The sequence below is a fragment of the Euprymna scolopes genome, chromosome 27, assembly GCF_053919585.1.
Source record: "Euprymna scolopes isolate OS-2025 chromosome 27, ASM5391958v1, whole genome shotgun sequence".
Classification (NCBI taxonomy): Eukaryota; Metazoa; Mollusca; class Cephalopoda; order Sepiida; family Sepiolidae; genus Euprymna; species Euprymna scolopes.
This window is the reverse complement of record NC_136508.1, coordinates 66,496,859-66,522,974: the sequence shown is the minus strand read 5'-3', so window position 1 is coordinate 66,522,974 and position 26,116 is coordinate 66,496,859. Positions and strand designations below refer to the sequence as shown.

General features: G+C 30.9%; 1 protein-coding gene across 4 annotated transcripts in view; it reads right to left on the bottom strand.

The window, feature by feature from the left end:
- The window catches only part of LOC145248886 (copper-transporting ATPase 1-like), a 379,604-nt gene that overhangs the window by 51,144 nt on the left and 302,344 nt on the right, over window positions 1–26,116 (bottom strand). For all 4 annotated transcript variants that reach the window (XM_080110651.1, XM_080110653.1, XM_080110652.1 and 1 more), the window contains 5 exons: window positions 23,831–23,955; window positions 19,640–19,774; window positions 12,765–12,956; window positions 4,880–5,062; window positions 1,859–2,066 (listed from right to left, as the gene is read on the bottom strand). In XM_080110651.1, the coding sequence (XP_079966777.1) occupies window positions 1,859–2,066; window positions 4,880–5,062; window positions 12,765–12,956; window positions 19,640–19,774; window positions 23,831–23,955 (843 nt within the window). The remainder of the gene's footprint in view (window positions 1–1,858; window positions 2,067–4,879; window positions 5,063–12,764; window positions 12,957–19,639; window positions 19,775–23,830; window positions 23,956–26,116) is intronic.

The following is a 26,116-nucleotide window of genomic DNA, read 5'->3' as shown; positions in this document are numbered from 1 at the left end:
GATGACACTTTTTGCTTATTTGACAACGAGACAAATGCAGATGCTTTTTTGTGTGTTCCTCAATAACATTCATCCAGCCCTTAAGTTTACGGTAGACAAAGAAACAAATTCTACTCTTCCGTTTTTGGATGTTCTTTTGTCCAAGACATCCTCATGTTTTCTTACTTCTGTTTATCGTAAACCAACCTTTACCGGTCTCTATACGCATTGGGACTCTTTTTGCCCTACAAATCAAAAATACAATTTAATTAAGACTTTAGCAAATAGGTCCTTGATTTGTTCTAAAGTTAATCTGGATGACGAGCTTAAATTCATTACTAAGACCCTTTGTAACAATGGTTACCCCTTAGATATTGTTGAAACTATATTTAATAAAGCTTCTAATTTTTATAAACCTAAAGAAATCATAGTTAATAGATGTCCTGTTTACTTACGTCTACCTTGGCTAAGTAATATCAGTGACCGATTTGCTACACAAATCTTTGTCTGTGCAACAGTGTTATTTTGCATCGAATCCACATGTTTTTTCAACCAGACATATATTGTCTTCCATTTGCAAAGTTGTTCTTCCCCCCCCACCCCCACCATAATAATTCTATTATTTATTTATATAAATGTAGTTGCAGTGCGCACTATGTTGGGTGAAAGATTGGATTTCCGTTTGAAGCAACATGTACCATCAAAAGATTCATTATGCAAATTTTTCACCCTCGGATGTTCTGAATAATATGTATGGTTCTGCGATTTGCAAGCACCTTATAAATAACCATGCGTGTACCACAAATTTCAGTGCTGACATGTTTACGATCTTGAGTAAGTCGCACTTACCCTTTCATTTAAAAATTCTAGAGACTATTTTTATTAAGTTTTTGAGACCTTCTTTTTGCAAGCAAAAAGAAGGTCTTTTAGGACTTAATTTAGTTTCTATGTAATTTTTCCCTTTTTTATTTCTCTCTCCCGCCATATTCATGACTTTTTTTTTTTAATCGTATTTTCCTCGATTTAGCTCTGTTGAGCGAGGAACGAAACCTGGTTAGCTAACTTTTATTTTCATTTTTTATTTTTTAATTCATCATGTTGATTGGTCTGTATATAGCCATTATTAAATTTTGTACCCCCCGAAAAAAATTTCATATATATATGAGAGAGAGAGAGAGCAAACATATAAGAAACATATGTAGAGAGAAAGAGAGTATATAAGAAACATTATATATATATATGAGAGAGAGAGAGAGAACCTATAGGAAACAAGGGTATAGATTTTCTAGTTATTCAGATTACTTTTCTTATTTTGAATATTTTTGACATAATGTTTTGGCTGATGTAAACTCCAACCTTCTTCAGGTGTATCTTGTCTAACTCAGGAATCTCTTTGTGGAACTTGAGAATCTGCATGGAATTTCAAACGGAACCTCCTATTTGATTCACAGTTATGCCACGGGTTTCTTTGTTTTAATGTATAAAGGATAAGGCAAAATTCAGTTGTAAGTGACACTCTTCGGGAGGTTGAAGGTTCAATCCTTAGTGCAAATACAACAGCGAATCATTTAAGACGTCTACTCAGTTATGGCTAACAAAACCAGAGTAAAACTCCATGGATTAAATGGAAGGTTCCATTCAAAATTTTGTATGCAAAGATTCCAAAGTTCAACAAAATATACCTGAAGAAGGTTGAAGTTTACATTGGCATTAGACAAATAATTCTGAAAATGAGAGCAGTAATCCAAATAATCCAAATTCACCCCATCTCAAAAAATTCAGTCAATAGATTCCTGAGAGCAGTGGGAAACAAAATGCAAGATAGAAAATCTCTTGTAAAGTACAACAAAGAAAAAACAGTAATTAAAAAAAGACTAACCTTCAATGATAGGAGCATTGCTTCTCATGCTGCCGTCATTATTATCTACACGGACCTTCAAGCTGCCAAATATGTTCTTACGGTTATGGATACCTTCAATGTCAATGTTTGACAACAAAGATTCTACATTGGAGACTTTACAACGAAGCCCACAACCTGGAACGGCTTGGAAGTTGCTAACATGACCCAAGATGTCTTTTTTCAATGTCTGCAGAAACAAAATAAAAAGCGTAAAAAGAAAGAAAAATCATTTCATTACATCAAGTTTAATTTAATAATGTTGCCATTTTTTTTTTTTGTTTTGTCTTTTTTTTCATGGGACAAAATGTTGACAAAATGGAAACTTCTAATCTCCTTTGGATTTTTCGGACTACCGTTTTCATCTTGAGCATCATTTTCGCGACATTTTGGTCAATGTAACCTCTGACTTTCTTGTCAAACTCAGGAATCTTTCTGTTGAATGGAACCCTTTACTTATTTTTCGGGTGTAGCATGCTCTTGCTACGTCAGCCACAACTGGATAGAGGTCCTAAGTAAGTCACACCTGTTGCACAGTGGTTAAAGTATGTGAAAAAAATTCAATTGTAAATGATATTCTCCTGAAGGTGGAAGGTTCAATCCTCAGTGTGGGCAACCGAAAAATACAATTGCAAATTACATAGGACCTTTATCCAGTCATAGCCAACGGAACAAGAGCATACTAACCTCATAAAGTACATAAAGGGTTCCATTGGAAATTCCAGTTTGATAGCAACATTTCAGAGTTTAACAAGGTACACCTGAAGAAGGTCAGAGGTTACATCAACTGAAACGTTGTGAAAATGACACTCAAGATGAGAACAGTAATCCGAAAAATGCAAATAATACCAATACCCAATCCTCATCACAAAAATTCAGAAATGTAATTTCTCTCCATGCAACACATGTCCTCAGCCCTCACTAGTCAGGTTTCACTTCCAATTAAACTGTGTACACATGTCTGAAAGACTTTTTTTTTTTTTTACAACTAAGTGAAACATAAGATAAAATAATTTTAAATGTTAGTTTAATTATTTAGATTTGAATTTTTTTTATCATTCAAGGACAAAAGTTAGTTTTTTTTTCTTTAAAAGAGACTTTCTCCATCGATTAGTTTGAAATAGCATGTTTAGACGCATCTGTGGGCTCTTGTCTATAATTTCTCTTATATAAAAAAACAAAAATAAAGAAAAACCTCTACGAGGTATGTACTCATGACAAAATGAAAATATCATATTCCAAAAATCCAATAAATTGATTGAGTAGTTTTATTTTTAAGAAAATCAAATTTTATGAGTATCAGAGGAGTGACTGTCTAGCCCGACATTTTTTATAACTGAACAATAATTCAAAACTTTCAAGATTCATGCTGTAATATCTAAGAATTCCCATAAATCATTTAAAAATTATTTTCTTTATAAATATTAATCAATTTATGTGAATTTTTGGAGCTGAGTTTGTTTAACGGTATTTTAACCGGGTGGGGGTGGGGGGGGGCATTTTATGCCAAGAAAAAGTTTGATTGTTTTTGTTTTCAATTTCTTGAAAAGTGTTTTCGAAAGTTTTTACAAAAGTTTTCAAGAAATTGAAAACTTACTTTTGAGAAATTTTTTATGTTTCAAGTTCTTTAAGTTTGGAAGCTATTATCTTCAGACAGTGAATAGGGGAATAGGAGGAGAAAGAAAAAGAGAAGGAAACTCAATTGTTTTTGTTTGGGGCTTTACAGAACATAAGTTTTGCAAAGAGAAAAAAAACAAACTATAATGCTATAGTGCATTTGAGTCAGGAAGCTGATATCTTCAGACAATCTGATCTGGTAGTAACAGCTGATTTTTGGACAATGATATTTTCATTCTGTAATGGGTACATACATCATACAGATGTTTCTTTATCTATTATATAAATCTCACCTGTCTGTTTAAATGTATGTATAGAGTTCAAAATAGACTTCGCAGCCTCGTAGAAGATGTCCTTTTCTCTTCCTTACAACCTTTATCTCACAGAAGAGATGTTGCGAGTTTGTCTCTGATGTATCGTTATTTTCATGGAAAGTGTTCGAATGAGCTTCAATCTATGGTCCCCCCTTGCCAAACTTTCACAAGAAACACTCGTCTAGCTGTAAACACTATCAATAATTCCCCCCACTCTTTATCTGTGCCTAAACCTAAACGTAGATTCCATGAACAAAGCTTCTTTCTTAGAACTGCACGCCTGTGGAATTGTCTTCCGTTTTCCTGCTTTCCGGCTGACTACAATATGGTTGTCTTCAAGTCTAACATAAATAAGTTCTTGATGAGCCGTTCCATATAAGTTATAAACTTTACCAAATTTTCATTACTAATGATTACTATAATGTCCAATTTCTACTGTACACTCTTTAACCCTTATCCTTGAGTGGCCTCTTGGCCTTGATAATGTGGTGATGCCTATGTAAAAAAAAAAAAAAAAAAAACTTTAGACAGAGGCAACAGATTTTCACGAGATTGGTATCATTTTGAAGCTCGATCCTTCTGACAACAAATATCAAAAAATTGGCCAAAAATATTAATTCCTTTGCCCTCAACTGAGCAATTTTCTACAGGGAGGGGTTTGCTTTTTTTTGCCAATATTTTCAAAAGTCATCCCCTATTTTCTATTGACTAGCCTTAATTTAAACCTTTGCCACTTCCGGTTTGGCGATGGGCACAACAGCAAAAAAGTCATGCTTTTTTTTTTTTTTTTTTTCACATTCTTTTCCTCCTTTGCGGGGGTTCGAGTCTGCCTGCCTACTATCACTTTTTTAACACACACCTCCAAACACCTGGGCAACACCGGGCACCCAGGCTAGTTTTTTAATATAGAGGGAATTCTAGACAAGAACCTCTGTTCTCTATGTCCATCTGTTATGTTTAAGTTTGAAATCAGATTATCGTTGCTGAAAGATCAGCTTTTAATTTATACAACTTGGTCATCGATTTAAAATATTGACAACTTTGGATGTAAAGGTGCAAAGACAACACTAACCTGTTTTGCATAGTTGACGATAGCAGCAGCAATTGGGTGCTCACTACTTGCCTCGGCAGTTCCAGCAATGGCTATCAGCTTTGTAAAAGAACAAACGTGGCTCTCTACAAATATTCTCACCCGAGACACACGAGGGGTACCATGGGTGATTGTACCCGTCTTGTCAAATACAACATTTTTTACCTGGAATTAAAAAAAAAGACATACATTTTCTGTTGATTGACATCATGTTATATCAATGGTAATTTGGGTTATTTTAATGTTGAATCTGCTTATTTTTGGTAAAAGTTTTGGTACTAATGCAGTATAAGGGCATATCGTTAGAATCATCCAGGTGGTTTACAGCAGAAGGTGCCGAACAATAATTTTGTCATTTTTTTTTTCAATGAAAAAAATATATTATTTCTGTCAGTATGAAAAATGAAAACAATTCTCACGGAAAGCTAATTGAAAAATTAAAAAACAATAGTGTTGAATAATTATTAGACAATTTTTCAAAAATTAAAAAAAAAATAAATTCCAATAAAAAAAATCATTTTAAAGTAAGTTTTATGAATGAATAATTATTATTTGAATAACAAACAACTGATAGCAAACAATTTTTTATTTTTATGATTTTTTTTTAATGACTTTTTTCAATAATTTTTTTAAATTACTTTTTTCCAATAATTTTTTTAAATTACTTTTCTTCAATAATTTTTTTAATGATTTTTTTTTGACAATTTTTTTATGACTTTCTTTTTCTTTTTATGATTTTTATGTTTTTTTGTTCAAGTCAAGATAAATATTTAGAGTTTTAAATTTTTTATAATAAAATCAATGAATAGCACACAAAGGGTTAAGACACTCAATGTTTTGGCATTTTCCATAAACTGCTTGGATGATTCCGGCAATTACATGGTCCTAATACTAAACAAGTACTAAAGTTCTTAATAATTTTGTTTTGAATATGCTTTGAATCTTTATATTACTCATATTATATTTAATTACAGAGTACTGCTTCTTTTTTCTTTTCCTTTTTTTTTTCTTTAGAAAAGGCTTTAACATTGCTGACGTTTATATTGTTTCAAAGAGTATTTTTAGTAATAATTAGAGGATGGTTAAAATTTTGAAAACTTTGCTGGCCAAGTCAATTGAAAATTGTTTTGGTTTTTTTTACTGAAAACGATGGTTAAAAAATAATACCCTTTTTGTTGATTGACATTAATAATATGATCTTTATAACAGACAATCTTAACTATAATTAAATTTCAGAAAAAGTTTTTATACTTGGCAAACAGATAAAAATTAAAGAAAAAACAATTATAATCAAAACCAGACATCGTTTCATAATTTCAATTAAAAAAAAAAAAGGTACTTGTGTAGTTTACGGACCATACCGTGCTGAAATAATAACATTTAAAAAAACTATTATTAACGTGGAGAAGGGTGATTTTTAACTATCTTGTACTTTGACTTAACAATTTAATAAACAAAAGATACAGCAGAAAAAAAATTAACAGATAAAAGATACCATGTGACAATTTGCTGTGATTTCATTGGCTAATAATGACATAGAAAACCAGTCTTAACATGGGGAAGGATGATTTTTTTTTCTTTATCCTGTACTTTGACCTATACGTGACAGTTTAATAAACCATACTGTAGAAAAAATTTAATAGATAAAAGATACCATGTGACAATTTACTGCGATTTCATTAGCTAAGCATTACGACACTTTCTAGTGGTTTAGATAACCAATCCGGAACATACTGACAAAAATGCAGTGCATATTTTGTATAAATACCTTTTCATAATTTAATTTGTTGAAGATGTAAAAAGATGTGGCAAGATCAAGCCAGGGCAGGGCAATGTAAACCTTATGGTAAAGATGGGCATCAGCGTGATACCTATGAAGAAAGGCATGAAATTTTTTTTTTTTTTTTTTTTACCTATCAACTTCTATGGGTTATTCAAGTTATGTCTAATTGGGATTCTTTATTTTTCTTGATTCAGATCTTCTGATATATTTTTTTAGCTCTTTCAGGAATTTAAAGATATTCTCTATATTATTGTACTCCAGTAGATTTTTTATATTATTAATGTTGAAGGAAGACTTTCTGAGCTTCTGTAGTGTTTTACATTCCATAAGGACGTGTTTGACTGTGATAGGTGTTTGGCATATTTGCGACTCCTCATATAAGAGTAACAATCAAGAATTACTTACTGCCACGTCTCAAAAGAACCATTTTATGACAGCCAACAACTCAACAAGATCAAACAACAAGTCATACAAGAGATACTCTGGTTCTTCTAAAAAAAAATTTCTGAAATTTTTAGCTGAAGATTGAAAATTTGGATTACTAGCAGTTTAGCTCGGCTTTGCTCACATAAGCTTGACATAAGGAGTATTGAGGTTTTGGAAAATCTTTTTAATCAGTTCTCGGCCAGAAATTTGGCTGTTAAGGGGTCAAAGTTCAACGATTTGACCTTTGAGAACTCTACCGTTTGGCGGTAGTCGTAACAGCAAAGACGTCAGGTGTTTTTCCCGATCTTTTCCTCCTTCGCGGTAAGGGTTCAAACCTGCCTTCCTACAACCACTTTTTTTTTTGCTCAACATACACATCCAAACACCCGGGCAACGCGGGACTGAAATGCTTGTATATCTATAAAAGCGAACGCATCTGTGTGTCTGTGTACATTTCCCTATGCAATAACTCTGTCAATTTTAAGTCTACAGACTCAAAATTTGATATACAGGGTACTGAAATTTGAGAAAAATCTTTGTAATCTATTTTCGGCCAGAAATTTGGCTATTAAGGGGTCAAAGTTCAATAATTTGACGTTTGAGAACTCTACTAAACTCCTCTTACATTTTTTGGTATAAACAATTAAATTTTAAATATAGGTTCCTTGAACATGGTTCTAACTTACAACTTAATTTGAGCCCAAAACAATAAATGTTAAGGGGTTATAATAGGGGTCAAAGTTTAAAAAAAAATTGACCTCTGTGATCTCTACCAAATTACTCAGACAATTTCTAGTCTAAACATTTGAAATTTTACATAAAGGGTATTCAGTGATAGGGCAAGCTTTTTAATCAGTTTGGGATGAATATTTTGAGTTACTAATATATAAATGTATATATGTATGTATGTTTGCATGTCTGCCTAAAACTTTCGACAGAGGCGACGGATTTTTACAAGATTAGTATCGTTTTGAAGTTTGACCTTTCAGACGACAAATATCGAAAAATTGGCTAAAAACATTAATACCTTCTACTTTAACTGGGCACTTATCTACAGGAGGAGGGGTGCTTTTTTCGCTGATAATTTCAAAAGTCATCCCCCTCCTTTTGATTGTGTAGCCTTAATTAAAACCTACATCACTTCCGGTTTGATAGTGGTCGTAACAGCAAAGACGTCAGGTTCTTTCCCGTTCTTTTCCTCCTTTGCGGTACGAGTTTAAACCTGCCTTCCTACTACCACTTCTCTTGTTTTGGCTCACACCCGGGCAATGCTGGGCCGAAATGCTAGTATATCTATAAAAGTGAAAGTGTGTGTGTGTGTGTCTGTGTACATTTCCCTACACAATTACTCTGTCAATTTTTAGTCTACAGACTCAAAATATGATATGCAGTCTATGGAGAGTTGGGAAAATCTTTGTAATCGGTTTTCGGACAGAAATTTGGCTGTTTAAGGGTCAAAGTTCAACGATTTGACCTTTGAGAACTCTACTAAACTCCTCCGCCAATTTTGGGTCTAAACACTTGAAATTTTAGATATAGGTTCCTTGGACATGGATCTAACTTAATAACTTGATTTGAGCCCAAAACAATAAATGTTAAGGGGTATAATAAGGGTCAAAGTTTTAAAAAATTTGACTGCTTTGGTCTCTACCAAATTACTCAGACAATTTCTGGTCTAAACATTTGAAATTTTACATAAAGGGTATTCAGAAATAGGACAAGCTTTTTAATCACTTTGGGTCGAAAATTTGAGTTACCAATATATAAATGTATGCATGTATGTTTGCATGTCTGCCTAAGACTTTCGACAGAGGTGACGGATTTTTACAAGATTAGTAGTGTTTTGAAGTTCGACCTTTCAGACGACAAATATCGAAAAATTGGCTAAAAGCATTAATATCTTCACCTTCAACTGGGAACTTTTTACAGGGGAGGGGGTTGCTTTTTTCACCAATATTTTCGAAAAGCATCCTCTCCTTTCGATTGTCTAGCCTTAATTTAAACCTACGTCACTTCTGGTTTGGCAGTGATCGTAACAGCAAAGACATCACGTTTTTTTCCCATTCTTTTCCTCCTTCGCGGTACAGGTTCGAGCCTGCCTTCCTACTACTACTTTTTTTTTTTCTTTTCTTTTCTTTTTTTTTGCTCAACATACACCTCCATACAAAACGACTGAGAAATATGACTTTTTTTAATCATTATTTTAATCATTACTCGTAAAGTCACAGCTTCAATCAAATCGATGGACATGCATAATTAATCACTTGTTCATTTTGTCCTTTGTTAATCCCTTTTTCGTTTAAAGGCACCCCATCCTTGTTCACAAAATAAGCAAGATGGCCGCAACACGATTGATCTCATTAAAATTTGAATTTCCTCTCTAAAGAAAAAAAAAAAAAAAAAAAAAAAAACTACTTGATCAAATTAAGTGATCTTTTTGTGTATGAAAACTTGTTTTTCATAATGAGCACATACAATATATTTTTTTTCAATATTTTCATTTTTTAATATCTTGATTGAACTAAACAAGCACCTTCTATTTAACACAAAACGACAGAGAAATATGACTTTTTTTTAATCATTATTTTAATCATTACTCGTAAAGTCACAGCTCCAATCAAATCTATGGACATGCATACACACGAAAGAAAAAAGATTCAAAGTAAAATGTATTATTTACTGTCTTACAGCTAATTTGCGATTTCTAAGAAAAAATAAACTCCCCCACCCCCTTAAAACATTTCAGAGGGTGTACAATAAAATTAAATTAAAACAGAAAATTATTATTCAATCTATATTGTTCAAATGTGATATAAATTGTAACGCGTACATTAATTTTTAAATTTTATGTCGTAAGCAGAAAAAATAATTCAAGTTCAAGAAAAAGAAGTGTTTCCCCAGATAAAAAAATCAACAGTAATCAATTACTAAACAATTTTAAATCTAAAAAAATAAATAAAAAACATTTTTTTTAAAAAATATTTTTGAAGAATTAGGTGCCTGAAAAATAGTCTGTTACTCATATCTTCCGTATCCAGAAAAATTTTCACACGAAGGACCAAAAATATTTTTGCATCACATTTCATAAGCTGAAGATTTTGAAAGCAGAGTCTTTTGTATCTAGAGGTTCCACCATAATTTAGGTTCTGACATGCCTTCTCCCCCAGTTATAAATCCTAGCTGCAGATTGTCATTTAGTTCCTGATATCATTTGGATGTCGGTAAAAAAAAAAAAGAAAAAAAAAAAGATTCTGCCACCATCGAAAAAGAAAAAGGGTGAAAGGAGGCAGGAACCAGCAAGTAACTCACTCCCAGGTTGATGCATAAGGGTAGGAGAGACGGAATAAATAAGAAAATTTTTTCTCTTTTACACCTCCAAGATTAGGAAGGATCAAATTGCTACCCAGGCACCAAAGAATGGGATTTCTGGTAAGCTGTCTACCAAGGCATCAAATAAACTCTGATAAGAGTCTTACCTGGGAGATATCTTCCAGAGGAATCCCACCTCTGATGAGGAGGCCAGTTGTAGCACCAACTCCCAGACCTACGACTATAGCAGTCGGAGTGGCCAATCCAAGACCACAGGGACAAGCTATTGTAAGTACAGTTAGGGAATATTGGATGGCCGATGTATATATAAACCAGAAACGAGATCTCACTGCGCCTACCTGCAGATATAACAATAATAATAAGGACGAGGAGGATAATAATGGGAAATGAGTTAAATCCCTCTGAGAGAACCATGTGATCCACGATTAAGGAGTACCCAGGAGTGAGATTTTAAAACCAGCTGTTATGAAATAAACGAGATTAAAAAAAAGAAGGATTATTAATTGTATTGATATAAGAATGTTGATGACAAGAATTATAAAACTGCTTAAATAAAAGCATCTGTAGATTAAAATGAATACCAAATACTAAGAATTTGGCGTGCAAGTACAAATTTTAACCCAATTAAAAAAAAAAGAAAAATACAGGAATGATGTATGTACTTGTCACAGAACGAAAATGTCATATTCCAAAAATCACATATGTAGATCAAGTATTTATTTCTATATAGAAAATTGTTTTTACAATTTTTAGTGATACATAGCAAATTGTAGACATTACAAAGGTTATTTTGATCTCTATTTCTGGGGATGTTGTTAAGGGACAGATAACCAGTGATGAATTTTAAAGATGGCAGAGCAAGACAGTTTTTGTTTCCCCATAAAATTAGATTTTCTTAATTAAAAAAAAAAAAAGAAAAGCAAAACAAAACCAATTTATCAATTTACATAATTTTTGGAATATGTAATTTTCATTCTGTGACGAGTACTTACATAGATTTTTTGGTATTTTCGTAATTTTTTTTTAATAGGTTGAATTCTGGACCAGCAGCGAATTTGGTATATATGAAGAATACAGACTATGTTAACGTCAGCATATTCTGAGCAAGTTACATAAAAAAAAATCATTTATAAGCAAATTTGAGTTTTTCCAATGCCTCTTGTATCCCTATGTTAAAAATGGTTTTCTTAAATCTTGATCTGGAGTTATTTCCCTTGCTCTTTCAGCCTGTTTTCAAAATGGTGTTGCAAGATAGTGGCTTGTCCTTTAGCCACAAAATTTTGATTTACTTTATAAAACCAAAACTACTTGATCAATTTACATAATTTTTGGTGTACGATATCTTTCCATCATGGGTCGTACATTATAGAGATTTTCCTTTATTTTTGTTTTTTCATGGGGGAATTTTCTAGATAAGCACTAAAAATCCTTATTTTAGAGTGATAATTATGGTTGACCCTAGTCATAGATACTAGTTGCATAATTACCAGGCCTGTTAAGGGTATCGCCTTTGGAACATGCCAGTTTTTCATAATGGACAATTCTTTGATTTTGAAATGTTTTTAAAATGTAACAATTTTATGATTTCTTTTTTTTTTTTCTAGTTTTATTTCTTTCATTGAGGTGAAACTCTGGACATGCACCAAAACTTTTTTTTTCTTTTTTTCATAAAAATTAAGCAGCAGTATTTATCACTTTTTCTTTTTTTAAATCTTGAAGGTGCTTGTATACTAAGCTAACAGTAAGTAGCAACTGACCAAATTCATTTTTTTCTTTTTTTTTTTGGAGGGAGGAGGGTAATAATGCATCGACTGTTACAATGTGAATATGAAATATCATTTCTTATGTTTTTTTTGTTGTTTTTTTTTAAACTTTTTCCACTCCAAAAAGTGTCTAACAGGAGTTCATCAGAAGTTGAGTGGTAAGATATCTGTTCACATTACACTTAAATTTCTGCATGTCAGTACAGTCAGGGAAGCAGAAAACAGAGGGAATTCCAAAGTCTCATAGCCAGAGAGAAGAAACTATTAGAATAGAAGGGGTTTCCAGCATCTAGGGATCTTAACAGTAAAAGGGTGGAATTTTGCTGCTTGCCAGGTCGACCGAGAGTATGTAGCTCAAGGGGGAACAAGTGCAAAGAGTTCAGAGCACATTTCATTAAAGTACTTGCAAAACAGGCAAAAGGATGTAATTTTTATTTCTCGTCATGAACTTTCTTACACCAACAGAATTACGAGGAAAACAAAAATCCTGAAATATAAAAAAAAAAAAGATTAATGCGTATTTCACATGTAACGAATTCGAGTCACTTGTCCATTGATATCTTACCTTCCTTGTCATCTCCAAGGGGGATCCACCCTTGATGAGAATACCATTTGTAGCCCCAACACCAGTTCCCACCATCACAGCGGTGGGGGTAGCTAAGCCCAAAGCACAAGGGCAGGCAATACTCAGTACAGTGATAGCGTACTGAAACGCATACTGGAATATTAACTCATGCTTTGTTAAAAAGCCACCTTCCTGTAGATTAACGGAGACAAAATAAATGTTAATATAAATCTAAGATCGTATATAACAAATAGGGGTATATTATATAGAATTGTAAAAAAAAAAAAAAAAAAAAAAAAAAAATTTGAACAGTCATTGTATACAGGAAAAAATTTAATTTTTAAATTTACAGAATTTAACAAAGAAAAGCAGATTGCCCTTTTTAATTATATGTATTAGCACGCATCCAAACTGATCATCTTTTAGTCAACAAAAAAAATATTATTTAACAATTCTTGTTCAGAATTCCTTTTATATTAAAAAACAAAAAGAATAAAAGTGAAGAAAAATTTGTATGATCTACATATCCATGATAGAAAAAAAAATATATTCCAAAAATCATAATTGAGCAAGTAGTTTTATTTTTATAACAAAAATCATTTTCAAGTAATTAATGGAAATTTGTAGGTATTGACATTACAAATCTTACAAGTTTTAATCAGGAGTTTTTTATTTGTTTTTTTTTTTTTTAGATAATTTTCAAAATGGTGGACAAGACAGATATTGTACAGTTATACATGTTTTTTTTGTTTGTTGTTTTTTTAATTTAAAAATAAAATTACTTGATCAATTTATCTGATTTTTGGAATACGTTCTCGTTTTATCACAGGTACGTACATCATAAAGATTTTGACAATTTTTTTTTAATGCAAGGGAAATTTTGGACAAGAACCCATGTAATTACAATATGGTCATTGCCATATATTCTAATTAAGAAAATATCGGCTTTTTTATTTGGTTAGTTGTTCTGTTTTATGACATAGCAACCCTTTTCGGGTTATTTCATGCTAAATCCAGTCATTTTGGGAAAAAATTTTATGCTTCAAATATTTATCCATCATGTTTGGTTTGCTTGTTTTGTAGAAGAAAATTGTTTTTGTTTTTGGCTTTGCAGAATCTGATTGAGTTTTGCAAGGTGAAAGGAAAAAAAAAAACAAACATGGCATGAATGTTTAGTGCATTTAAAATCAGAAAGCTGATATCTTCAGCTAGCCTAATCTGATTTGTAGCAGCAGAAAAAAATATGATGTTAAATTGTCCATAACATGCAGAAACATAATTTCAATGTTTTCGGGGAGGGGATGGGCTATGAAGGAATTTTCTTTTGTAATTTAAATGTTTTCCATTATTTATAGATACTAGGAGGCCGCTTGGCATTGTCCGGTCATAAGATATGCTTAAATATATTTGGATTTATGCAGATTATGTATAAATTATTATCGAGACAATTCTCTATCGATTATTGTATTGAATCTAATAGATAGTAGTAAGATCAAAACTAATATATATATATATATATATATATATATATATATATATATATATATATATATATATACTGTACTTTGGAGTGTACGGCACAATCACATTGGTACACCGGTTTTAACCAGATCACCAAAGTTAAGCAATGTTGAGCCTGGCTAGTACCAGATGGGTGACCATTTGGGAAGATGAGGCGCTGTATGTTCCTTTTGGGAAGGTTGGGTGTGGGGCCAGCACCCTCACACTGTAAAAGGAACTCCTCATTACAAAAGCATCTACAAAAGTTGTAGATAGCCTATGCCCCTTCAGGGGCTCAAGGGCTATGGATGGATGAGTACTTAGGAGTATTTGCACCAAGTCCGAGGTAATTGCACCAACTAGCTAAAAGTGCTCTTTTGGCAACCATGCATATAAAGGGCATTTTTTTTTTTTTTTTTAGTTGGCGCTATTACCCCCGGATTTGGTTCAATTACCCCAAAGTACGGTGTATATACATATATATATATATATATTCACATGTAATCCCTTTTTTAAAGGACGGAATCGCCTGATCATCGAAGACAAGATGCAAGAATTTTTATATATAGAAAATGTTAGTAAGACAAATATTAGAAACTATATTGACCACATAATTATTTTTTGTTGTTTTTTTTTTCATCTAAAAAGGTAAAATAAATTATTGATTCACGTTTATATATATATATATATATATATATATATCGATTTGGTGGTCTCTGTATGCTACTAGAAATGTATTTTGAAATATATTTTTCCACAAACCATTATCCATTAGAAAAAGTGATTGTCTAATTAAACTTTATAAAGATTAGAGAAATATTATTATTAGCAGTAAATATATACAGACAAATGAAGAAAGAAATGGTAGAATTTCAATTCCACCATTTCTTTCTTCATTTCCGTTAGAAGTACACACCTAAAGAACAGATATGGTCGGGTTAGTTTACAATGAGTTATGTCCCTTTATCTGTCTTGTTTCTTCCTAATATGGTATAATCGCAAATTTACTCCTCTAAATAAGCTCTGGTATTGAAAGCTCACGGAAGTAAACGATGTTAGTTAATTTGGAGACCCCACTGAATTACATTCCTTTACTCAATCTTAAAATCCTGCTAATATTATATGTCCCTTTACTTAATCTATTACAATCCTTGTTGCTATATTGGGTTTCTTAATTTATTAAGATCCTCCCCACTATATGTTAACATTCATTCATTTACTTTTCCATTTATTTAAACATACATTCAATTTCATATCCATTCATTTAATTTATTTTATTATATTATATTTACAAATACGCTTTACATTCAATATTAATTATTTCTGTAAAAATATTTTTGTAAACAAACATTGATTTTTAAAAAAAATCAGTTAAAGGATATTCTTATTTATTAGATTAAAAAAACATTACTCTTGACCTTTTGTCGGAATTTTATTTTTTAGTAACGTCAACATCAGCAGTGCAAACGGAGGTGGTGGGGTGTCAGCCTTTTTTGGCCAATCTGTAAAATTCAACTAACCCGTATCCTCCTCATCTTGACCTCGGCTAGCAATTGTTGGAGCCTGAAGGCCTTTTTCAACTAGTGTATGTGCATGCGTCTCTCTCTCCCTCGCCATTTAAGTCCTCGTGGACATCTCTTTCTCTCTCTCTCTTTGTGTTGGTATTTTCCCCTTTTTCTTGTTAGCCTTCAGCATTGCTTAACGCTGATTGGCGGGACAATCCCAATCAACTTCGTGAGTCCCTTTTCATATTAATTCAAAAGAAGACATCGGACAGTGAAGTCCTGTTTTTTTGGAATTCGTCGGGCCAAGTTAGTGAAGTAAAACAGTCAACCGTCCTTAAGGGTGGAAGGCCTTTATTGAGAGGTTGAAATTGGTGTTTCAAAAAACACCATTTATTGAAGCCATTAACCCCTTTCAGAGAAAGGAGACCGACGTAAGAAGAGTGACAGAGCCTGTCACTATAATTATTACAAGCTGTTGACGAGAGACTCATCAACAGTGATTTATTTCTTTGTCCCCTTTCTAACGGATGAAGAAATAGCAAGACCACACTTTTCAGAGTAAAGGAAAATTATTTCGGAGGAAAAAGAAACCTATCAAGTAAAAATTATTTTGGGGGAATCTAAAGAAAAGATAACCCCTTTTTCTGAGAGCTATACTTTTAAACTTTTTGAAGATTTTGTTTGTTTGTTAAAAAAAGAGAGAAAGAGAGAGAGAGAGAGAAGAAGAAGAAAGAAAAAGAAAAGAACTTTGAAAGAACCTTGCAACCTGCATGTTTTTCTTTTCAGGTAAAAAAAAAGGGGGAGAAAGAACTTTTTGTTGAAAGATACATTTTGAGACTTGAAACAAAGAATATTTTCTATTTTTTATGTGCTTTTATTTGAGCCTTTGTGTCAAGTAAGATTTTTTTTTTTGTATTTGTTTTCTATTTTATGTTACTTACAGGTTTTTAAAAAAATATAAGCAATCGTAACCATTTTCTTTAAATAAAATCGGATCATTTTAAATTCATTTCGGATCTGTATTTCTTTTGCTCATTTCTCTTTGCTTGTATAATCCCCCCCCCCCTTTAATTTGGTACCTTAAAAAGCGGATTTTGGTGACAAACCAAAATTCCGTCACTTCCTTTTCAGCGGGGTATGCAAATTGATCAACACCACTTACTTCACAGAAGTAAACTCATTTAGGTGAGTAAATATGCGATTATGCCTCGAATAAACACACACAAACATTTTTTTTAAAAGAATGTCTGATTTTTATATTATACTTTATATAGACATATTATTTCAAGAAAGTATTAACAGTAAATTATACAGACAAATGAAGAAAGAAATGATGGAATCCCAATGATGTTCTGTTAGAAAAATATATTTTATAGAAATACAGGTATTGTTACCTAAAAGACAGGGTTCTTCTTCGTTATTGTAACAAAATTTGAAATTTTTAATATTGAATTTCAAGTGAAACCAATGATCTCTACTTAATTGTCATGTCACAGTAATGAACATATCCAAAAATTATTAAAAACGATAAGGTACAAAATTAATTATTAATGAAAATAGTTTTTGAAGAAAATAAGGAAAAAACTGAGTTTTGCAAAAAAAAAAAAAAAAAAAAAAAATGAAAGGGAATTTTTGAAAACTGAGAATCTTTAATTAATTTATCAAAACTCAATTTTCGCTAATTGTCTTCAAAAACTGTTTTCATTAATAATTATATTTCTACTTTATTGTTTTTAGTAATTTCATTACTGCAACATAATTGGTTTCACTTGAAAATCAATATATGAAGAATCAAAGACAGATAGTCATGATAGTTTACAACGAGTTATGTCCCTTTATTTGTTTTCTTTCTTCCTAAGATTACCTAATCAAGTTAAACTGAAGCACGAAACAAAATATCTACGTTTTAAAAATAAGGAAGTGAATCTGACCATGTCGATCGTACTAAAAACGATGATTGTGCAGTTTAATGCAATTTCAAACGAATGCATTTCAGATAAAAACACTTATTACGCATATTTACGTGTTATGTCAAAATTAATATAAATTACAAAAAATAATCATATTCTGCTAGCTCTATTTTTCACAAAAAATTTCCATTGGACTTTTCCATTTTTTCAATGGCAGATTTCAAGGAAGGCGAGAGAAATAAATCAGTTTATCATAGAATTGGTCGCACAATTCTTCTCCATTAAAACATATAAAACTCAAAAATTCAATAAATAAATAAATTGTAATTATTTTTCTAGTAGATCATATTTTTGCAATTTATACTAATTTCAACAATAAATATGTGAAATGCATTTGTTCGAAATTCCATTACACTGTACAAACAACTTAAAAATAAACTGGAAATAAAATCAAGACAGTTCGTTAGCGATGGTTCACAAAACTTTTTGAATCTTGCAAGCATCATATCTTTTCACTTGAGAGATCCATAGTAGCACAGAAAATTTCAAGAATAAACTGGATGTACTGAGAATAGTACAAGAATATCTGAACTGAAATAATTTTAATAAATTTTTTTAAAAAGTCAGAAAATAATTTTAATAAAATTAAGTCAATTTTAATAAACTAAAAATGTAATAAATAATTTTAATGAAATTCTAATGTAATAATTTTAATGAAATTTTAATGTAATAATTTAAATGAAATTTTAATGTAATAATTTAAATGAAATTTTAATGTAATAATTTAAATGAAATTTTAATGTAATAATTTAAATGAAATTCTAATGTAATAGTTTTAATGAAATTCTATTGTAATAAATAATTTTAATTAAATTCTAATGTAATAAATAATTTTAATTAAATTCTAATGTAATAAATAACTTTAATGAAATTTTAATGTAATAAATAATTTTAATGAAATTCTAATGTGATAACTAATTTTAATGAAATTCTATTGTGATAACTAATTTTAATGAAATTCTAATGTAATAACTAATTTTAATGAAATTCTAATGTGATAACTAATTTTAATGAAAGTCTAATGTGATAACTAATTTTAATGAAATTCTAATGTGATAACTAATTTTAATGAAATTCTAATGTGATAACTAATTTTAATGAAATTCTAATGTGATAACTAATTTTAATGAAATTCTAATGTGATAACTAATTTTAATGAAATTCTAATGTGATAACTAATTTTAATGAAATTCTAATGTGATAACTAATTTTAATGAAATTCTAATGTGATAACTAATTTTAATGAAATTCTAATGTGATAACTAATTTTAATGAAATTCTAATGTGATAACTAATTTTAATGAAATTCTAATGTGATAACTAATTTTAATGAAATTCTATTGTGATAAATAATTTTAATGAAATTTTAATGTAATAAATAATTTTAATGAAATTTTAATGTAATAAATAATTTTAATGAAATTTTAATGTAATAAATAATTTTAATGAAATTTTAATGTAATAAATAATTTTAATGAAATTTTAATGTAATAAATAATTTTAATGAAATTTTAATGTAATAAATAATTTTAATGAAATTTTAATGTAATAAATAATTTTAATGAAATTTTAATGTAATAAATAATTTTAATGAAATTTCAATGTAATAAATAATTTTAATGAAATTTTAATGTAATAAATAATTTTAATGAAATTTTAATGTAATAAATAATTTTTATAAGATAAAATGTCTTAAAATAATAATTCAATAAGATAAAAATATAATAAAATTATTTTAATCAAATAAAAATATAAAATAATTTCTATAAAGATAAAAATAATTTTAATAAAGTAAAAATGTAACAAAATAATAGTTTTAATAAAAGTTTCCCAAAAATCTATAAACAAATTACTTATAAAACGCTCAGATTGAAACGGAAAAGTGAAAAAACTATATTACCTTAAAGTTTTTATCAATTAATGTTGGATCATGGTATCCAACAGCAAGCCATGCTAATAATGTCAAAGTTGATACACCGACCACCATTGGAACAAAATAACCTGCTATTTTATCAGCAAGTTGTTGAATTGGTGCCTATTTAAAAGAAAAAAATTTTTTTTAAAGACATTAAATTCCTCACAAATTTGGAAATTTATAAATAAAAAATGCAAATATTTCAGTTTCATAGGCTTTAAAATTACAAACGTTATAAAAATTACGATGCTAACATTTATAGTAACGGAATGATACAATATAGATGTAATAATATTGGAAGTCTTTAATAAAGGCAATAAGTACTTCAATGTAATTTTTATAATAATATTGCTTAGGAGCAAATTGAATAAAAATAGAATTTAACAATTGGATTTGGAGCTAGAAATAAGAAGAATGTTAATTCTGGTACTTGTCTAAAATTCTCCTTATATTAAAAAAAAAAAACAAAAAAAAACTGTATGAGATATGTACCCATGATGGAACAAAAATGTCATATTCCAAAAGCCACGTACATTGATCAAGTAGTTTTATTATTCCTTAAGAACCTAAAATTTCATGAGTATGCAAAAAACGACTGCCTTGTGTTGTCATCTTTAAGAAACAAGGGCAGATAACGTAATTCAAACTTGCAAGACCAGCCTTGTAATGCCTACGATTTCCTATTAATTAGTTAAAATCGTTTAAGAATGATTTTCTTTAGGTTTGTTCTTCTAATTGTTGGGTCCGTACCAATCATTATATTATTAAATTAGTTTGGAATTATTTTGGAGATGAGTAAATTGTATAATTTTTTATTTAATTATTTGGGGTATTATCCTCATCTTTTAGTTGTTTTCACTAGCCTTCGTCAGGTTAACCGCGATGGGATAGGAATGCCGAATCCTCCAACTACATCTACAGCAATTGCTGCCTTCAATAGCTGTTGTCATCTCACCACGGTTTAGTCAACTAATCCTCTAACCGGCTTTGGGTGAGATCGAAACCACTACCTCTAGACAATGTTCAGCTGGAATTGTAGATATTCCGCACGCATCTCTACTCATTGCAACATGAGCCCCAAAGGGCAATCAAGGTTGGATTTTTTGGTCTTATAAATCCAATTGTTCTTCCAATTGTCGGGTCCGATTGTTATATTATTGAATAAGTTTGGAATTATTTTGGAGATGAACAAATTGTATAATTTTTTCCGACTATTATCCTTATCTTCTAGTTGGCCAAGAGGAATAATTGGCCGAAACATTGTGAAAACAACTGGAAGATGAGGATAAAAGTCCAAATAAAAAATAATTAAATAAAAAAATTATACAATTTACTCATCTCCAAAATAATTCCAAACTAATTCAATAATCACAAAGATTGTTTTTTTTAATAAAGGGGAAATTCTGGACAACCACCTCAATTTTGCATTGTAAAAGATTCATCAAAGGTTTTGAAAATAGTGCTTGAATCAGGCGGAATGTAATTCCATTTTAATTCTGAAAATGAGAGGTAAAAATCATTTAAGGTTTTTAAGCAGAGAGTGGATGGTTTAAACAGTTTTAAATAATGTTCACTTTCTTTTGCGATCGATGAAGTGTAGAAAGTGGACATTGGGTTTAGTTTCGGCAGCCTTTTGACTTTTGTTTCCTTATTTTGTCTTTTAGGCCTCTCATTTGATGAGCAATGTTTCTGACAAAGGGGAAAGAAGTGCTGTTTTGGGGGTTGGAATCTACCAACTTAACACTTATCATTGGCTAGTTCTTTAGTTTTTGACTTTGAAGTAATTTTTTTTTTCTTTTTTAGTCCTTACATCAAGTGGCTTCATGCGTTGTCTGGAACGATTTCATTAGCATGCAACAGGATTGAGGGGAGGAAAATAAAGAAAAGAAAAACTTAAGTTTGAAGATGGATTCTTTATGAATATGTGGCATTAATTTGTATAGGAGAGAAGTAGTAGATATAAGAAGGACGAATTGGAGAGGATAAGCAGTCAAGTTTTTGCCAACCTAGATCATAGACGTTTAGTATTGGTGTTGCGAATTACGGTTCACAATAAAAGGAGTTGGTACAAATTCCAACGTTGGAGAGAAGTTCTGATAATTTTTGTTTTCATCACATATATATATATACTTTCTCTTCATTGTTATGTTTATCCAGGATATACTGTCCTAATTCTGGTCAGATTCAGACGTACATTTCACGAGTAAATAATATAACTTGTTTTTTTTTATTATTGTTGTTTTTACCGTTTTCAAATTGTATGATACTATTTTTGCACAGCATCCATTTATTAAAGTCTTGTAAATAGATATAAATCTTGGTCGCTAATAATTAATATAACTCATTATCACTATTTTTTATAAAAATATCAGATTGCAAAAATCCGCTCGAAAATTTAAAAGCTTTGGAAATACATAAATGCACTTTCCATAAAAATCTTGGTTGCGAATTAATATATAACTCGTTTTTATTGTTTTTAATTAAAATATCGGCACTTCTACACTATTGTGACGAGATTTCAGAAATCATAAAACTGAATTTCACATGAAAACAATGGTATCTATGTATTCCTTGTATTTTTAAGATGATTATATAAAAAAATTACGAAAATCGATAAAGTAGAAAATTATTTATTAAATATTGAAGAAAGCAATCATAAAGCACATGAAGTTACAAAAGGGAGGTAATTTTCCGTTTCGATTTATTTTATAAAAACAAGATGGTGGCAATTTTTCACCTGCTAACACAATTAAAATTGTTTTTTTAATAATTCAGTAATATCCAGGTAATTTCGACTGCATAATTTGGAAGCTACCATTGTAACTTATTAGAATTGACAAAAAAAATCAATTGAAACCATTGTTTTTATTTGAAAACTCCATTTATTGACTACAAAATCTCGTCCCAATTCTGTAGAAGTGCCAGAATATCAATTCAAACTTCAAAGTTGTGTAAATGTAAAAAAAAAAAAATGCACTCTTGTGGTTTACAGAGGAGATGTGAGTATGAAGGTCAAGGTCAACTGTTGTCCACCATTGAAGTCAATTGGGGTACGTATTCCATACTTTGTCCTTTTTCTAATCGCTGTTAACATTATATATTATTTTGGAATTTTTTCTTAATATAAATAAATATGTAGATATTCATTTTTTTTTTTTTGCAAATAAATTTTCATGAAATATTTTTATTTTATAACTTATAGTTCATAGTCGGACAGACAAGCATAATGTCCCAATCAGCAGAGAACGATGTCTAGATAGTGTCTTAACAAAATATTCATTCTTTCAAAGGGGTTGGTGTTAGAAAGGGTATCCAGCTGCAAAATTTTTGCTCTAAACAAACTATGGCTTTTCTAATTTCCAAACTAAATGACGAACAGACATTTGAACGGCAGGCAAAAAGCATAACCATGTAAATCATAGAAATCTCTACAACTGGAGTCAGTCATCATAGCTTTCATGACAACCTTTATGAATGTTAAGATATAACTTACATTAATATCTTTATAAACAACTAGCAGGGGTGCCCGGCGTTGCTCGGGTGTTTGGAGGTGTATGCTGTGCAAAAAAAGCAAAAAAACAAACAAAAAAGGTTAATTTTTTAAAACTTTGACCCCTATTATGACCCCTTAAAATTTATAGTTTCGGGCTCAAATCACTTTATTAAGTTAGATCCAGGTTCAAGGAACCTATATCTAAAATTTCAAGTGTCAAGACCCAAAATTGTCGGAGGAGTTTGGTAGAGTTCTTAAAGGTCAAATCATTGAAATTTGACCCCTTAACAGCCAAATTTCTGGCTGACACCCATCACATCGATTTTCCCAAATCTCAGTACCCGGTATTTCAAATTTCGAGTCTATAGACTAAAAATTGACAGAGTTATTGCATAGGGAAATGTACACAGACAGACACGTTCACTTTTATAGATATATAGATTTCACCATGCTGCTCACATAATACTACTAGGACAAGGTAATTGCATTCAATCAGTTTGTATTCCATTACATATGATAGCGGATGTGGTATAGATTCTAATGAATCTTCGTGTTTATGGAAAAATGAGGCATTTTTGTGTACCCGATGTGTCATCTAAATCTTCCACTTTCCCAAACTGTGGCCTTGTGCCAGGCTACGCAAAGTGTATAGCTTACTATGCCATCTCACAGGCATCTCTTACCTTGGATGTTTGAGCTTCTTCGACCAGTTTGACAATTTGAGAAAGCGTAGTATCTGTTCCGACATGGGTCGCCTCGATTAATAATAAGCCATTCTGATTCAATGAGCCACCAATCACCGTTAAACCTTGAAAGGAAAAGAAAACATAAGTAAAGAGAGTTGAAAAAAAAAAACAAAAAAAAAAAAAAATTTTAAACAAGAATTTAACTATAATGATGCACAGTGTGGGTCAGTTTTATTATATATTTTTTTTTATGGAAATCATTTGAGACAAGGCATGAAGCCACTTGTCGTAAGGAGTTAACAAAAATGAAAGATGATTATCAAAAAGACAGAAAATGCCTATTGAAAAGACCAAGGCTGTAAGTAGGAGGAAAACAGTGAGCTGGAAGAGAGTTCCACAACCTTGCAGTTCTTGGAAAGAAGATACTGGAATAGGAAGCTGTATTGCAGTAAAGTATTACAATCGATGGAGACCACTAGATTAATGAGTTGAATGAGCTGGAAGCAAGGGAGTTCACTGTAATTTCACCTCAAACAAGGAACAGTATCACTTGGATGTAAAAGGCTACTATTTGGGACCAAATCTACAGGGACACAATGAAGGGTGTTGAACAGCAAGATATTTGTTCACATTACACCTGAACTTCTGCATGCCAGTACATTCAGAGAAGCAGGGGCTTAAGAGGGAATTCCAAAGACTAGCAATTCAAGGGAAGAAAGTATTAGAGTAGAAGGCTTTCTGGCATCTAAGGATCTTCACAGCATAGGGGTGAAGTTTTACTGCTTGTCATGAGTATTTATGTTGGGGGGGGGGCAGTACAAATGCTTTGAGTTCATCAGAGCACATTCCATTAAAATACCTGTAAAGCAGGAACATGGATGCAACGTTTTGGTGAGGAGACAGATGTTGGAGCTTGGTTGATAGTGCAGGACCTATTAGGATGGAGACTCCTTTTTGGACGCTGTCTAAGGAGAAATTAGTGGCAGATGCACGAGCCCAGATGTAGCAACAATACTCCATGCTTGGGTGAATGGTGGCTTTGTAGAGATTTAGGATACTCTAAAGTGCAAGTCATTTTCTAGAGAGAGTCCACCTTCTCCACAGCAACCTTGGCAATGTCCTCAAAGTATTTGTTCCATTGCATGGTGCCTTTGAAAGCTACATGCCATAATAGTATTTATAAAAATTAGTGTAAAAAAAAAAAAAAAAAAAAATAAGCGAGAGAGAGGCTCTGATGAAGAAGAAAAGGTGGGGGTAGGGGTCAATCAAATTACAGATATGTTTCTGCAATTTATCAAGAATCTTGAAATGGGAAAGAGATTCCCCAGTTCAAATATGACAACAGTACTCCATACATGGTTTGGTAGTAGATTTGTAGATATAGAGAATAGCCTCAGGTGTGATAAAGCGTTTGGAGTGATAGAGAGAACCGATTTTATAAGAAGCAGAAAAAGCAATGGATCTGATATATGAACTCCATATTAATAATTAATCCTTATATTTAATATATAAGATTAATTTAGTCTATTTTCTAAAGTTTGAATCTGACAACTACATATTTGCTTCTTACTAGTCAATTGTGGAGCATGCCACCATGTTCCTTAAAATAGTAAATTACTAGCATGACCTGTGGAAACTCCACAGGGGACTCATTTATATGTAATATATTGATGTTGACATTTTGTAGATGTTCAGTGTAAATGGAGACGCTCTGATATTAGCTCTTTTGTTAAAACTGCAAAAGTATTTATCTAAGCTAGCCTGGTCGTAAAGTATGCTTAAATATATTTTAATTGATGCAGATTTCGTATATATTATTATAGAGTTAATGTTCTATCGATTTTTATATTATAAAGTTGCAATTTCAAAAATAAAAAAAATATATCCATATGACTTGGATGCATCAGCTTGAATCGAAACTGAAACCGAAACTTATGAAAAACATTATGCATGTATGTATGTATATATATATATATATATATATATATATATATATTGAGTTCCTATAATCAAAACCAAAACTTATGAAGAATTTTTGATAAAATTACTTATAAAATAGATTTCTGGAGTGCCATCAGTTATAATCGAAATCGAAACCGAAACCAAAACTTATGAAGAATTCTTGGTAAAATTATTTATTACAAGAAACAGAAGTCCATAACATTTAAACGACAGTCACTCAGATGTAAGCGTGACATACAAAATAAATAACACACACGCTATCCTATTAATATTTAGATAATTCAATTTTGTTTCTTTCACAAAGTACTTTGTTATCTGCAA